This window comes from Rhinoraja longicauda, chromosome 8, assembly GCF_053455715.1.
Source record: "Rhinoraja longicauda isolate Sanriku21f chromosome 8, sRhiLon1.1, whole genome shotgun sequence".
Classification (NCBI taxonomy): Eukaryota; Metazoa; Chordata; class Chondrichthyes; order Rajiformes; family Arhynchobatidae; genus Rhinoraja; species Rhinoraja longicauda.
Genome location: NC_135960.1, coordinates 48,203,084 through 48,219,407, shown reverse-complemented (window position 1 = coordinate 48,219,407; position 16,324 = coordinate 48,203,084). Strand labels below are relative to the sequence as shown.

Sequence of the window (16,324 nt, the reverse complement as noted above, 5' to 3'; positions counted from 1 at the left end):
CCCTCCCTCCCTCCCTCCCTCCCTCCCTCCCTCCCTCCCTCCCTCCCTCCCTCCCTCCCTCCCTCCCTCCCTCCCTCCCTCCCTCCCTCCCTCCCTCCCTCCCTCCCTCCCTCCCTCCCTCCCTCCCTCCCTCCCTCCCTCCCTCCCTCCCTCCCTCCCTCCCTCCCTCCCTCCCTCCCTCCCTCCCTCCCTCCTCTCCCGACCCCATACTCCCTCCCCCTCCCTCCATTCCTCCCTCCCTCCCTCGCTCCCTTTCCCTCTCCCTCCCCCTCTCTCCTCCCCCTTGCCCCACTCCCTCCCACCCTCTACCCCCCTCTCCCTCTCCTCCCCACTCCCTCCCTCCCTCCCCTCCCTCCTTCCCTCCCTCCCCCTTGCCCTCTTCCCCCTCCCCTCGCACCCTTCTCCCCCTCCCCTCGCCCCCATCCCTTTGCCCCCCTCCTCCCTCTTCCCTCCCTCTCCCACTACCCCCCTCCCCCCCAAGGTTGCCTCTCCTGCATCGGTGCAGCACCCTCGCCCCCTCTCTCCCCCTCCTCCCTACCCATCCCTCCTCCCCCTCCCCCTCCCCTCCTCCCTCCCTCCCCCTCCCCTCCTCCCTCCCCTCCTTCACCCCCCACCCTCCCCCTCCCCTCACCCCCTCCCACTCCCTGCCCCTCCCTCCTCCCCTCCCTCCCCTCCCCTCCCTCCACTCCTCCCCCCTCCTCCTCCTTCCCCTCCTCCCTCTCCCCTCTACCTCCCTAATCCACCCATCCCCTCCCCCCTTTCTCCCTCTCCCTCCCTTCCTCCCCTCTCCCCCCCTCCCCCCTCCACTCCTCCCCACTACTCCACCCCCTCCCTCCCCATCTCCCTCCTACCTCCCCCATTTCCCCCTCCCTCCCCTTCCCCCTCTCCCTCCCTCCCTCCCCCTCCATCCCTCCCTCCCTCCCTCCCTCCCTCCCTCCTAATACAAATCAAGAATCTGTCAATCTTTGAATCTATGAATGTACAAACTCCACACAGACAGCATCCGTTGTTAGGATTGACTCTGTAAGGCAGCAACTCTACTGATGTGCTACAATGCCACCCTAAAAGATTAAAGGATCCTCTCCACATAGTTTTAGGGCCATCTGTCCCCAAATCCTTGATGTTGTTCATTGATTTCATTAACAAAGTACAGTTCCATAAAATAAATTCTCTATATTCATTTAATTTTTGTTTGCAAAATAGCTTTGTCTTCAACTAGCAGACAGTAGCTGATTACATCAAAGCAGGATTTTGGCAGAGACCCACAATGAATAGAATAAGTTTATACGGGAAAAAATAAGAAATCTGCGTTCATTGTATTTTATAAGGTTATCAGTTGAAATATTGTTCTTCCATTGCATAAAATATTCCTTATTCAATCTTTAACAATGAGAGTGACGACCTTATCAGAGCTAATTTATCCATCGTGTCAATGGTATTCCAAAGACTATCTTCTTTTCCAGATAGCCCATTGTACATTACAAACAATGAAAACAATTTCACTTCAACGAGATCTGGGTGTCCTAGTGCATCAGTCACTGAAAGGAAGCATGCAGGCACAGCAGGCAGTGAAGAAAGCCAATGGAATGTTGGCCTTCATAACAAGAGGAGTTGAGTATAGGAGCAAAGAGGTCCTTCTACAGTTGTACCGGGCCCTGGTGAGACCGCACCTGGAGTACTGTGTGCAGTTTTGGTCTCCAAATTTGAGGAAGGATATTCTTGCTATTGAGGGCGTGCAGCGTAGGTTCACTAGGTTAATTCCCGGAATGGCGGGACTGTCGTATGTTGAAAGGCTGGAGCAATTAGGCTTGTATACACTGGAATTTAGAAGGATGAGGGGGGATCTTATTGAAACATGTAAAATAATTAGGGGATTGGACACATTAGAGGCAGGAAACATGTTCCCAATGTTGGGGGAGTCCAGAACAAGGGGCCACAGTTTAAGAATAAGGGGTAGGCCATTTAGAACAGAGATGAGGAAGAACTTTTTCAGTCAGAGAGTGGTGAAGGTGTGGAATTCTCTGCCTCAGAAGGCAGTGGAGGCCAGTTCGTTGGATGCTTTCAAGAGAGAGCTGGATAGAGCTCTTAAGGATAGCGGAGTGAGGGGGTATGGGGAGAAGGCAGGAACGGGGTACTGATTGAAAGTGATCAGCCATGATCGCATTGAATGGCGGTGCTGGCTCGAAGGGCTGAATGGCCTACTCCTGCACCTATTGTCTATTGTCTATTGTCTATTCTCTAAGCTGTCCAATTTAGATAGCTAGAAAATAGACCAGAGAATCAATTATTAAGGTAGTGACTGATAAATTTGCCCCAGAAGTTAATTGTCATGCCTTAACGGTGAAGTATTCCTTTCATCAGATCTCAATTGAATGGAATCAACAAGTTGTAGAATGTAGTGAAAACACATGAAAAACATTAGGCACTGGTGTCTGTAGGTTAATCACATTGTCTGGGCAAGTGTCTAGAAGAGTGAGGTACAGTGGCAGAGGTCAGACTAATACTGGCCAGCCCAGTGGCACAGCTAGAGTTACTGCCTCTCAGCACCAGAGATCCAGGTTCAATCTTGGCCATGGTTACTGCCTGTATGGAGTTTGTACGTTCTTCCTGTGATCACATGGGTTTTCACCGGGTGCTCCAGTTTCCTCCCATACTCCAAAAACATACAAGTTTGTCATCTAATTGGCTTTGGTAAAGATTGGACATTGTCCCCAGGGTGTCGGATGATGCTAGTGTATGGGGTGATCGCTGGTCAGTGTGGACTCGGTAGGCAGAAGGGCCTGTTTCCCCGCTGTATCTCTAAAGTAAAAAACTTAACATATATTCCTTTGTGCTAATAAGTGTCAGTATGAATGTAATTGAAATGCTTAAAATAATTTAGGGACTTCTAATGATAGAAACTTGCAATTTTTAATTCAGTGGGAAAAGCTAAAAGAAAAAGCTCTCTCCCTAAAATTAGCACTGGGCTAATCAGAGGCAACATTTTACCAGATTAGTGAAGCTCTGAAGTTCATGCTCTCAAAAATCACTTAAGGTGAATCAACTGACGATTTCTAAACTGAGACGAATAGCCTTTCTGGTGTGGAATGAAGGTGAGAAGATAGAGTTAATATTCAGAACATGCATGATCTAATTCAATGCCAGAACAAGTTCAATTTTAGCATGAAATAGGAGATTAAAGGATTTAGTTGGGTATTGGAGAGTACTTTTATTCACACAGAATATTGGCCGATTGCTGCCATTTGTGTTGTGCGCTTCCCATCTTTGTGGTTGCTAGGAGCTTTCCGAAAGGGTTTTTTATTGTCTATGCAAGGTGATATGTGTAACTGGACTGTGTTGTGTGATGGACGTTATATTAAGTCAAGGAATAGGTGGACCCAATGAATCAGTTGGGTTCTTAGCTCTTTTTAATACTTTAGACTTTATACTTTAGAGATACAGCATGAAAACAAGCCCTTTGGCCCATGGAGTCCGCACCGACCAGCCATCACCTCATACACTAGCATTATCCTGTACACGAGGGACAATTTACAACTTTTACTGAAGTCAATTAACCTACAAATCTACAAACCGGAATGTTTTAGGAATATGGGATGTAGATGTGATCTTGTGCCCTGAAGTGCCAGCTTTCTCCTATAGCTAAGAATGGAAATTTACATTACCTGACTCAGGAAAGTTGATGTTGATTGTGTGTGTACCACTTCTGCCTGTATCTCACTATCTTCTGTTTTTAGTATTCCATTTTCTCACTGTAGTAGCTTCATGAGGTTATAGCTTTTTGTAATCAATGAATGGGTGGAATAGTGACACGGCAGTCGAGTTTCTGCCTTACAACGCAAGAGACTCGGGTTTGATCCTGACTGTGGGTGCTGTCTGTATGGAGTTTGTACATTCTCCTTTTGACCACGTGGGTTTTCTCCGGGTGCACCCACACTCCACAGACGTACACGTTTGTAGGTTAATTGGCTTTGGTAAGTTATAAATCGTCCCCAGTGTGTATGACAGTGCCAGTGCATGGGGTGATTATTGGTCGGTGCAAATTCACTGTAATCCTAAAGCCTAAAGTAAAAATGATGCTGTTTCTGGGTTGGATTTCTGCAATATGCCTGGAATAAGTTCTGATCTCCTGGTTTGATAAATTTCAAGGAGGGTATTTAGAAACTTTATTGTTGCTGATAATGCCCGGTGATTCAGATACTCACTTTTGTCCACTTTGACTGCCTGTTGTTCTCATCGACACAGCGATGGTACCACTGAACAAAGGCAATGGACGACTGCAGACTGGAAGTGAATAGGAGCAAAACAACTCTATCAAAGGAGCAAGGTAAACGATTATTCACACAGCTTAGTTTAGATATAGTTACAGCGTGGAAATTGGCCCTTCAGCCCACCGAGTCAATGCCGACCATCAATCACCTGGGGGTAGCATGGTGACGTAGTGGTAGAGTTGCTTTACTGTGCCAGAGACCCGGATTCGATCCTGACTACGGATGCTGTCGGTACTGAGTTTGTACGTTCTACCTGTGACTGCATGGGTGTTCTCTGTTTCTCCGGGTGCTCCAGTTTCCTCCCACATTCCAAAGACGTGCAGGTTTCTAGGTTAATTGGCTTCTGTAAATTGTAATTTGGCCCTAGTGTGTAGGATAGAACTGGTGTATAGGTGATCGCTGGTCGATGCACACTTGGCGGGCCAAAAGGCATGTTTCCGCACTGTATCTCTCAACTAAACTAAACACTTATTCTCACGTTCTATATTATCCCACCTTCTCGTCCACTTCCTACACATTAGGGGTAATCTTTTTACAGAGGCCAACTAACCTATAAAAGCCACACGTCTTTGGGATGTGGGTGAAAACCGGAGCACCCAGAGGAAACCCACGAGGTCACTAGGAGGATGTGCAATCTCCACACACAGACAGCACCCGAGGTCAGGATTGAGCAGGGGTCTCTGTTGTTGTGAGGCAACAGCTCTACCAGCTGCGCCACTGTGCTGCTATTACAGTGCTGTTAAAAACTAGGATATTTAAAAATTGCTGTGAAAAATGATGTTGAAAATATAGAGCCAAGCAGGATTAGATCAGTGCAAGAATGAAATGAAAGGATCTAAACTAATCATTGCCAAGATAACAGGAAAGATTTGTGGACAGAGATAGAGGAGAGAGGTGTGGAGAATACAGGAGTAATCAGTAAAAGGACTCTGACAATAATGAAATACACCATAGCTCACTCATTTGGAAGCCTTAGATGAGGTTTATCTATGCTGAATAATTGCTGTTTTTATTACCATTTCCACTAAAATTGTTTTTCATGTTATTCGTAGATAAGTGCTTATTGGATCCACATATTTTTATGTGTTGGGGAACTCAATTGAAGACATGTTAATTTAAAATAAATGGATAAATCCGTTTATTAAATTACTGCACAATTTCAAATTTGAATTAACTTTTCAGAACCATTGGCATAAATGCTATTTCAGAACATATTATTTGAATGTTAATTTCCCAGATGAAATAATAGCATTGAGAAAGAAGGAGATGGAAAGGCATTATCTCCCATTGCACCAATGAATGAAATTAAGAAGATGCTGAATGTGAGGTTTAGTAAAATTGGGATAATTGTTTTCACTTAACTAGTTGCTGATAATAACCAAAACTGTCAAAGATTATTCCAGACGTATTGTGAAAAAGAACATTCACCAATGTATGTAGAAAAACAATGTAGATGTTTAAAGACTTAACTATTTTAAGTATTTCTAATTTTTAAAATAGAAAGCATATCTGAATAAGCTCACTAAAGGTGGCACCACAAGTGCTTAGGGTGGTAAAGATTGAATATGGTATGCTTATCTTCATTGCTAGGGGAATTGGGTACTGGAGTCAGGATGTCATGATGCAGCTGTATAGGACTTTGGTTAAGGCTGCCTTTGGAATATTGCTTGTAGTTCTGGTCGCCCTATTAAAGGAAAGATGTGGAAGCTTTGGAGAGGGTGTAGAGGAGGTTTACCAGAATGCTGTCTGGATTAGAGGGAGAGGTTGGATAGACTTGGATTGTTTTCTCTGGAATGTCGGAGGGTGAGAGGAGACTTGATAGAAGCATGTTCGGCACAAACATAGTGGGCCAAAGGGCACATTCTGTGCTGCACTATGTTCTATGTTCCAGGTAAATAATAGTCTGAAACACATTTCTATTCAAACATAAGTTTCAAATCCTTTTCTGTACTTGGATTGTTTTCTCTACCTTCGCCACGTTGTGGGGAGATCTGATAGAAAGAGATCCTGAGCTTCTATCTACCTCATTGGAGACCATCAAACTTTACTCGGACTCTGACTCGTTAATCGGACTTTACTGGACTTTATCTTGCACTAAGCATTATTTTCCTTTATCCTGTATCTGTGCACTGTGGATGCCTCAATTGTAATCATGTATAGTCTTTCTGTTGACTAGTTAACACGCAACAAAAGCATTTCACTGCATCTTGGTACACGTGGCAATAAATTAAAACTAAACTAAGCTGGTGGGAAGAATGCCGAGGTTTTGATTTGGGTTCAAGACTTGAACCTAATCTGCTTTAGGATGAAGCCGCAAGGAGAAGATGCTGTGATAGCTATGAGAATAATGTTGACAAGACTGAAATATGTAAATTTGGGGCATAGGATGGGAGCTGGCTAAAGAAGTGCAGACAAGATATGTGGTTTGGATTGGAGCAGGGCTGATGAGTGAGTGGGATCATGCACAAGGTACAATAATGGTGGTTGGATTTTAGATGATAAAAAAAAATCAAAATGAGGGATTAGAGTGATATGGACCAAATAGAGTCATAGAGTCATACAGTGTGGAAACAGGCCTTTTGGCCCAACTTGCCCACATCGACTTGTCCATTCTACACTAGTCCCACTTGCCTGCATTTAGCTCATACCCCTCTAAACCTGACCTTTCCATGTACTTGTCCAAATGTTTCTTAAACGTTGCGATTCAACATACCTTAACTACCTCCTCCCGCAACTCGTTCCATGTAACCACCAACCTCTGTCTGAAAACATTACCCCTCAGTTCCCATTAAATCTTTCCCCCTCACCTTAAACCTATGTCCTCTGGTACTTGATTCCCCTACTCTGGGCAACAGACTCTGTGCGTCTACCCGAACTATTCCTAAATGCAGACAAATGTAACTAGCCCAGTATGCCAACTTGGCTGGCATGGGCATGGTGGGCTGAAGGGCCTGATTCTGCACTGTATAGCTCTATAACTCTGGGATAATTATCCAAAGTCCAAAGAACGGAGACAGTGGAAAACAACAAAGGACTTAGTGGCATTAAAGACGGAGTGAGGGTAGAGTCAGAAAATGTTATAATGGTGAAAATATAAAGTTGTAGCGATAGAAAGAATATAAATTTGATGCTTAACCAGCACAAAGAAACCATAAAAAGGATGTGCAAGTAGGCTTGCCTATTTTCGCTTTCACGATTATGAATAAATTTAATTAAAAATATAAATAGGATATTGGAATGTAAATCCAGAACAATGGAATGAAGATTAACAAAGGTATGTCAATGTTTGTTACATTTGACTATATTAAAATTCTGTGCATATTTCCAGCCACCACACATCAGGCACATAAATAAATGTAAGGGAATATAATAGAGCAACGTGTAACATGAGTAATGGGAAGGCAAACAAACAAGTAAGATTAGTGAAGTTTATTATTCACGGATAAAGTTGTTAAGAGGATTATTTAGTTGAGCTAAAACAATAAAATGATTTAGATGAACACAATGAACACAAAATACTGTGTGAGCTAATAGAATCAAACATTAAAAATTCACTTCATGAAAAGTAAATTTAAATTGGAGACTGCATCTTTACTCAATGATGTTAAATATTTCTTATTTGAAAAGTATATTTTATTCATAATTATATATGCAGGAAATACAGTTGGTATATTTATTTCTTGAATTTCCTTGCACTGTCAATTTTCTTGCAAATGCATCAATGCCACTAATGTTTCCACTTTTAACAATATATCCGTGAAGCATTTGAGAACTGTTGCACAAGAACCATCTTTTCAGTGTCTGGTGGTGGCAGGACCCTGAAACTGTGGTCCCTTCCCAAAAAGCATTCGCTGTGAAGCTCTATGACTCTGGGATAATGATCCCAAGTCCAAAGAAAGGAGAAATTGGAAAACAACAAAGGGCTTCAGTCTACTAAACTTCAGTCTGTCCATCAGCATGTACTTCTGCTCACTGGATGTACCAGTATTCACTTGCGGGCATCCCTTTCCAATGGAAGCCCAAACAGTTTTGGGAAGACAAAAGTGTGTGTGATGACACATCCCCTTTAAAGTCCACAACTGGACACAGGTGAATGAGCCACAGCCAACTCCAATTAAGGTTAATTGGACCAATTAACCAGAGTCTACACACCCACCCCTTGTAAACCCTGAAATTCAACAGGGACAGGGGAATGATTTTAGACCCTCTTGTTTGTTGCTTGGAATAAAGCCCATTGGGTGAGTTCACCTTGCTGTGTGCGCCAGTGTGTTCATTATTGATCAGGCATCATGACCAATGCTACATGTGCCTGTCACTAAGTTGATGATCTTCCAGCAGCAGCTGATATTTGTTTCAGTATACATCCCTGGGAACAACACACAAATCATAAATTCTTCTGCTGTGCACTTTGATGAGTACTCTTAAAAACCTTTTTCCAGAAGTTCCTGGTGCCTGCACAATCCATGAAGAAATGATTGATCATCTCATCCACACCACAGCTTTCTTGAGTAGGGAAAGACTCGCATTGCTGGAGACACATTTTTGTTGTGTGCTACACCCAAAAGGACCGGGCTGCATCCACAATTCTTTCAATTTCTTGTGGTCTTGGATGGAGCTGTTCCCAAACCATGCTGTGATGCATCCTGATTAAATGCTTTCTAGAGAATATATATATATATATATATAAATATATAAAGATAGACACAAAATGCTGGAGTAACTCAGCGGGACAGGCAGCATCTCTGGAGAGGAGGAATGGGTGACGTTTCAGGTGGAGACCCTTCTTCAGACTGTTTCGGGATAAGGGAAACAAGAGATATAGATGGTGATGTGGAGAGATAACGAACAATGAATGAAAGATATGCAAATAAGTAACGATGATAAAAGAAACAGACCATTGTAAGCTGTTTGCAGGGTGAAAATGAGAAGCTAGTGCGACTTGGGTGGGGGAGGGAGAGAGAGAGGGAATCCTGGGGCTACCTGAAATGAGAGAAATCAATATTCATACCACTGGGCTGTAAGCTGCCCAAGCGAAAGATGAGATGCTGTTCGTCCAATTTGCATTTAGCCATATATATATATATATATATATATTCAAGGTAGACTTCAGCAAGTTAACTTTGAATTGAAATAACCTTAAACATGTATATATGTATAGATTTATATACATATACACATTAAAACAAACAACGGTAGTGCAAAAAGACAAAACCAATTCTTACGTCTATTTAGTTCTGAGCTTATTTGGAGGTTATAGTGTTTAATAGTCTGACGGTTGTTGGGAAGAAGCTGTTCCTGAACCTGAACGTTACAGTTTTCAGGCTCCTATATCTTCTTCCCGATGGCAGGAGTGAAGTGAGTGTGATCGCTTCTTGGATGTTGGGCAGGTTAGTACCTGCAATTGAATAATGTTGTTGCAATGCTATTATTCAACGCAATGTGTCCTATATTTGCTCTCCCCCTTGTCCGACTGACGGGCAAGGTTGCTGCCCTGCAGTTAAGGTGTTGCAGGTCAGTCTGGCTGCACCCTGCAGCGGTTCAGCACCAGCCCCCGGGACAGCTCCCCGCGCCGCTCACACTGCGGCGGGCGCTCCCGGGGACCAGGACCGGCCGCCCAGCCCCGCCCCCTCGCCGTGAGTGACGGCCACACCCTCCACTGAAGGCCGGGAGCTGCACCAATGGGCAAGGCCGGGGGCGGGACTTCCCGCGGGGTGATTGGCAGCCGAGGCTGGGCTGAGCTGAGCTGCAGACAAGGCGAGGTGACTGCACCTTGAGTCCAGGGGCAGCGCTGGGCGGCTTTGGCCGGCAATGGACAGCAGACCTCTTCATTAATCTATCCACAAATAAAGGCACATGCATGCATGCAAGCAAGCTGACAACGCAGCCCCAGGCCAAAGTCAAGAGGAAACTGATGGCGGAGACGCAGATTTGAGTTGCAGCAAAACAAGAGGAACGTCCCTCGGCTCCACAATCACCGTTGCACTTCAAGGGCTTTATTTTTATTTGCAGACACCAATCGTCTTTCCTGTGTGCTGGTGACAAGGATTCACGCCCGCTTTAAGGGCCGGGGATGCAACAAGTCGATTGGAGCAAAGACTCCCCGCATCTGCCTGGATTATGTTATGTAAGTATAGTCGTTGACTGTTTGAGCGATGTAGTTTGCTAAATATACCCCCCCCCCCCCCTAAGATTATGTGGGGCATATCCCCTTTAAGAGTATTCATTAACTCACTAAAAGAGTTAATACGAAGAAAGTAACGGGACAGTAAAAGATGTAAAAGCAGATCTTGCAAGACTTCAAGGTAGACTTCAACAAGTCGACTTTGAATATGTTTAAGGTTATTTCAATTCAATCTATATTGCTCTTTGTCAATGAAGTTTAAGTATTGCCAATCCACATTGCCCTTTCCCCAAAGATTATATGGGCATTGCCCCATTAAAATAATTCACATTAACGCCCTGAAAGAGTTAATAGAAGGGTCTCGACCCGAAACATCACATATTCCTTCCCTCCAGCGAAGTTGCCTGTCCCTTTGAGCTACTCCAGCTTTTTGTGTCTATCTTCAATATAAAGAAAGTATTGGAACTGTTAAAGATGGAAAAGAGGATCATGTATGATAAGCAAGTCGCCTTTGCAATGAAATAACTTTAAATATTACTGATCAATATTGGTAATATTTAAGGTTATTTCACAAAAACAATCTATATGGCTTTTGTGGAAACAAAAAACTGCAGATGTTGGTTTATGCCAATGATAGACACAAAGTGTTGGAGTAACTCAGTGGGTCAGCCTTGGTGGATCTTTGGTGCACCTTTCCTCAAGGATGTATGGGCACTGTCCTTTTAAGAGGAAACGCACTGAAAGAGTTAATATAAAGAAAGTATTGGAAGAGTTAAAGATGGAAAATACAAGTCATGCAGGACTTCTGCAAGTCGCCTTTGAATTGAAATAATCTTAACCATTACCAAACCGCATTGCTCTTGAGGGTTAAGATTAAACATTCCCAATCTATTTTGCTCCTCGACGAGGCTTTTTGCTAAATCAAATCCAAAGTGACAATGTATTTCCCCCGCCTTTTAATGACGGGAAGAATCAAAGAAATAACTTTCTCCATCGTGTGGCGTTAGTCCCCCGCTCCGTTGCAGATTTAGATTTCTGTTCGGGGGACTTTGGGCGTTTTATGTAACCCGACGAGTCTTGTTCTTATGAGTTGTTGTAGCAGTACATTCAGACAAGAGGCTAACTGTGAAAGTGCATGTTTACAAATTTGACTGCGGTTTACTGGCCCGAGAGATGTCTGACAAATATTTGAGTGGTCGGTGGTTTGCACAAGCTCACGACGGGTTATGTGCAAGTCCCATAATCCACCGTAGGCTTCCAGTGGAGATGCCGTGACCGCGTTAGCAACTGCACCAGAAATACAATTTCATGTTTGTTACTTTCACAAATGTCTTGGAAGCATGGCGTATTTGCGGCAGCGTCGGAAAAAAAATCCTGCATTCCAAGGCCATAATCTAATTTCTCCCAGGTTAGCATAGATCCAGGTGAAGATTCACATTTATGTGCATGGACCGCCCCATTCTGGTTTGAAATGTATCTGGAAATATTCCTGTATATTGTAAACAGTCCGATTTGATCAACTGCTTCGATCCAGACCTAAAGTCACCCAGTTTCCATTCCCTGGCATGGTTTAATTCATGTGTAGGGAGTGGGGCCAATTGCAAATTGGAGGGAAAAGCACCTCCGATTTCACTTGTTTCTGATTTTTTTCTGAAGAAGGGTCTCGACCCGAAACGTCACCCATTCCTTCTCTCCAGAGATGCTGCCTGTCCCGCTGAGTTACTCCATTTTGTGTCTATTTCCTATTTCGCTTGGGCAGCTTGCAACCCAGCGACATGAACGTTAATTTCTCTCATTTCAAGTAGCTCTTGTATTCTTTCTCTTTCCGTCCCTCCCCCTACCGTAGTCGTCTGACTAGTTTCACTGTCGTCCTGTTTAGTTTTACTGTTTGTATCCATTCTTTATCACCTTCTCCACAGCCAACAATGTACCATTGTGGGCTCCACCTTTTCTTGATCATCGTTGCTGGCTTTGATTTGTCCTTTTGTGTACCTTCCATTATTTTGTTCTTCGTTCCTTTTCATATCTCTAGTTTCCCTCCCCTGAGTCTAAAGAAGGGTCTCAACCCAAAACGTCACCTGTTCCTTTTCTCCAGGGATGCTGCCTGACCCGCTGAGTTACTCCAGCATTTTATGTCTATCTATAATTTAATTCAGATTTTATTTTCCAGAATTTAAGATTGTCTACACAATGCACACGTTAGTGAGGTTTCTCGCACAGATCAAATATTGTACAACATGGTGAAATTGTATGCAGATGGAATACTTTAATTTAAAACCATGAGGTTTGCAAAAGGACACAGTGTTGGAGTAGCTCAGCGGGTCAGGCAGCATCGCTGGGGAACATGGATAGGTGACGTTTCATGTTGGGACCCTTCTTCAAACTGATTATAGTGGGGTGGGGGGGGGGGGGGGGAGGGTGAGAAGAAAACTGTAAACCACCTTGAGGTTTGTAATATATGTGTCTGTGTCTTAAAATGGCTTTTGCATGTTTGTAGGATAAACCAAATCAGTAGCTTATTCTCTCCCACTGCCTGCTCTCTCTAGAAACCGTGGTAATGGTGAGGACTGAGGGATTTAGAGCATGATTTAATCTTTTAAAAGAATCCCACTATTTAGATTTCTTTATTTGCTTGGCCGGCTGGTAAGTTTGGGTAATGCTGTGTGGCTGAGGATCTTGGGTATGGGAAGCAATTTAGAAATGACTTGTAAGGATAAAAAAGATAAGGAATGAATCACTAAATCCAATCTCATCTTTGCCCTTTAAACTCCCTGATGGGAAAGACTTGAAATTGTGAAAGAATCTGACATTTTAAATGGGACATGGATAGGAAAGGTTTAGAGGGATATGGCTCAAACGCAGGCAGGTGGGTCCAGCGTAGATGGTGCAAACTAGTTGGCATGGATAAGTTAGGCCAACGGCCCTGTTTCCATGCTGTATGACTCTGCGGCTAAAACATTTCAATATTAACTGAATAGAAATGGATGCTACATTAGAGCAGGTCTGTAGGTATTGTGAAATAATTCTTTCAATGCCTAGTCGCTGATAGCTTTCCATTTTTTTCATATTGTTCATAGTTCCACATGTCAAAGGAAGCCTTTCAGCCCACTGAGTCAATGCTCTCTCTCCTCGACTTCCCTGTTGGCTATTCTCTCTCTCTTACATGTAGAACAAGTGGCCTCTGAATCTGCCCCCACTGATCCAAGCTAGGTCATTTTAAAACATGGCGGCAGAGGTTTGATATGTGGGAGGAGACCAAGCAAGTGAGGGAGTTGCAGAGAACGTGGAGCTTCACACAAACAGCATCCAAGGTGAGGTTCAGCATCTGTTGTTGGAGCTGTACGGCAGCAGTACTAATTGCTGCACCACCATGTTTCCATCCATGTCTGTCGAGGGAACGAGAGAGAGAATTGTCATTGCTGGAATCTTTGGTAGAACACAAATTGCTGGAGTTAGCAGGTCAAGAAGCATCTCTGGAGAAAGTGGATAGCTGATGTTTCAGATCAGGACCCTTCTTCACCTGTTTTGAATCTATTATTGTTGATATTACACTCAGATATGTTTCTGATCAAGGTTTTAATTTAGTTTAGAGATGCAGCATGCAAACAGGCTCTTCAACATACCGCCCCCACGCTGACCGTCGATCACCCGTTCACACTTGTTCTATATCCCACTTTCCCCATCCACTCCCGACACACTTGGGGCAATTTACAGAGGCCAATTAATCTACAAACCCACACATGTGGGAGGAAACTAGAGCACCTGGAGGAAACCCAGGCGGTCACAGGGAGAACTTACAAACTCCATCCACAGGCGGCACTCGAGGTCAGGATCAAACCGGGCGCTGTGAGGCAGCAGCTCCACCAGCTGCACCGCTGTGCCGCACTATGTTTAACTGCAATAGAAAACTTTTTATATCACATACTTTTGGGGTTAACCCAAACAGGCATAGTTTGCTGTGTTATCATGTCTACAACTGGAGAGCAGAAACATTTAGTTTATTATTGTCACAGTGAAAAGCTTTTTTGTTGCGTGCTATCCAGTCAGTGGGAAGACTATACATGATTAAAATGAACCGTCCACAGTGTACTGATACAGGATAAAGGGAATAAAGTTTAGTGCAAGATAAAGTTTAATAAAGTACAATTAAAGATAGTCCAAGGGTCTATTGGTAGATCATAATTCAGGGCCGCCCTCTAGTTGGTGATAGGATGGTTCAGTTGCCTAATAACAGCTGGGAAGAAACTGTCCCTAAATCTGGAGATGTGCATTTTTACACTTCTGTACCTCTTGCCTGATGGGGGAGGGGAGAAGAGGGTGAGACTAGTCCTTGATTATGCTGGTGGCCTTGCCGAGGCAGCGTGAAGTGTAGATTAAGTCAATGGAAGGAAGGTTGGTTTGTGTGATTGTATTTTCTAAATTACTTAGAAATTCTAGTTAACATCATCAAAAATTGATTTAACCGTTTGCTTGCCAAATTTTAATTTAAATCTATTAATTTACTCGGCATCATGATCGGCACAAGCGCCATGGGCCAGAGGGCTGTTCCCGAGCTGTGCAGCTCCATTTTCTATGATGTTGTTCGTAATCTTTTACAGAGCAAGGTATATTGGAATTAGTGGTGTTAATTAATCAATGACCTGTGCTGCCATTGCATACCACCAGGTGTTATTTTACCCAAAAGGGTCACCAGGAAAAGAATTAAATTTATTAAATGCCCTTCAACAGAGGAAAAGATTGTCTCGAGGCATCTCACATACTATAGTCAGATTAAATTGTATAAGGAGATGTACAGGGGATGTGGTCTGAACTTATCCTCAGCATTAATGAATGAACGAATGATACTGTATTATCAAACGTGACATGTCCCAGTGCGATTCTTTGTTTGGCATGCACAAGTATGCAAGGTATGCTAAGAGTTGCCACATATAGGGGCCTGACAAAGTTATAAAGTATTCCCCAACGGTATTCCATGTAATTCTTAACTAGTAATCCCCCCTTTGTTCTCGGCGGCTTCCCCCACACTGGGTCCCTCATTGTTTTTTTAATGTCACATTTCAATGTAAAGATGGTAAGAGGTGGCACAGTGGCACAGTGCACTAGCTCACAGCGCCAGAGTCTTGGGTCAGATCCTGACTATGTGTGCGCTCAGTACGGAGTTTGCACCTTCTCCCTCTGACCACGTGGGTTTCATCCGGGTGCTCTGGTTTCCTCCCACACTCCAAAGACGTACAGGTTTGTAGGTTAAATGGCTTTGGTAAATTGCCCCTAGTGTGTAGGACCTGGAACCAGAATACTAATGATTATTGGTTGGCGTGGACTCAGTGGACCAAAGGGCCTATATCAATGCTGTATCTCTAAACTAAACTCAAATATTTTGTGACTAGTGTGTTTGAAACAACATCACAATTCTGCTGAAAGGAACTGCATAATGATACTGAAAAACTCTTCTCATTGTAAAATTGTTGCACTGTTAAATTTTAATTTTGTTTCAGCATTCGTCAGCACGTTTATTCCACTAACTGGATCGGTCGTACATGCTCCTTCCCTTCCACACTGTGATCTCGCCAGCTGAGGACACAAAGCTGAACCTTTCATGATTGCTGCTGTGGCTCACAGAGAGGAAGCGACTAATCATGAGAAGACTGGCTTGCTGCAAGGTGGTGCTGGCCACCTCTTTGATCTGGGTGCTACTGGACGTCGTCTTGCTGCTGTACTTCAGTGAATGCAATAAGTGTGATGACAAGAAAGACCGCTCTCTCTTGCCTGCCCTGAGAGGTAAGAAATCTTGCTGATTCTGCCATCAATGTTAAAATATCTTGTAAGAAAGAATTTGTTGATAAAGTTGCCCACTCACAGTGGGCAAAGGGCACAGCACTGTACAAGAACAGGCCCTTGTGCTCAACATGATGCCAAGACCATCTCTTCTGAAGAA

The 16,324-nt window shown here is 43.8% G+C and overlaps 1 protein-coding gene across 1 annotated transcript in view; it reads left to right on the top strand.

The window, feature by feature from the left end:
• Positions 1-9,976: 9,976 nt before the first annotated feature.
• The window catches only part of galnt13 (polypeptide N-acetylgalactosaminyltransferase 13), a 177,450-nt gene continuing 171,102 nt past the window's right edge, over positions 9,977-16,324 (top strand). The window contains exons 1-2 of the mRNA XM_078403868.1: positions 9,977-10,392; positions 15,885-16,167. Coding sequence (XP_078259994.1) covers positions 16,026-16,167 — 142 coding nt within the window. The 5' untranslated portion in view covers positions 9,977-10,392; positions 15,885-16,025. The remainder of the gene's footprint in view (positions 10,393-15,884; positions 16,168-16,324) is intronic.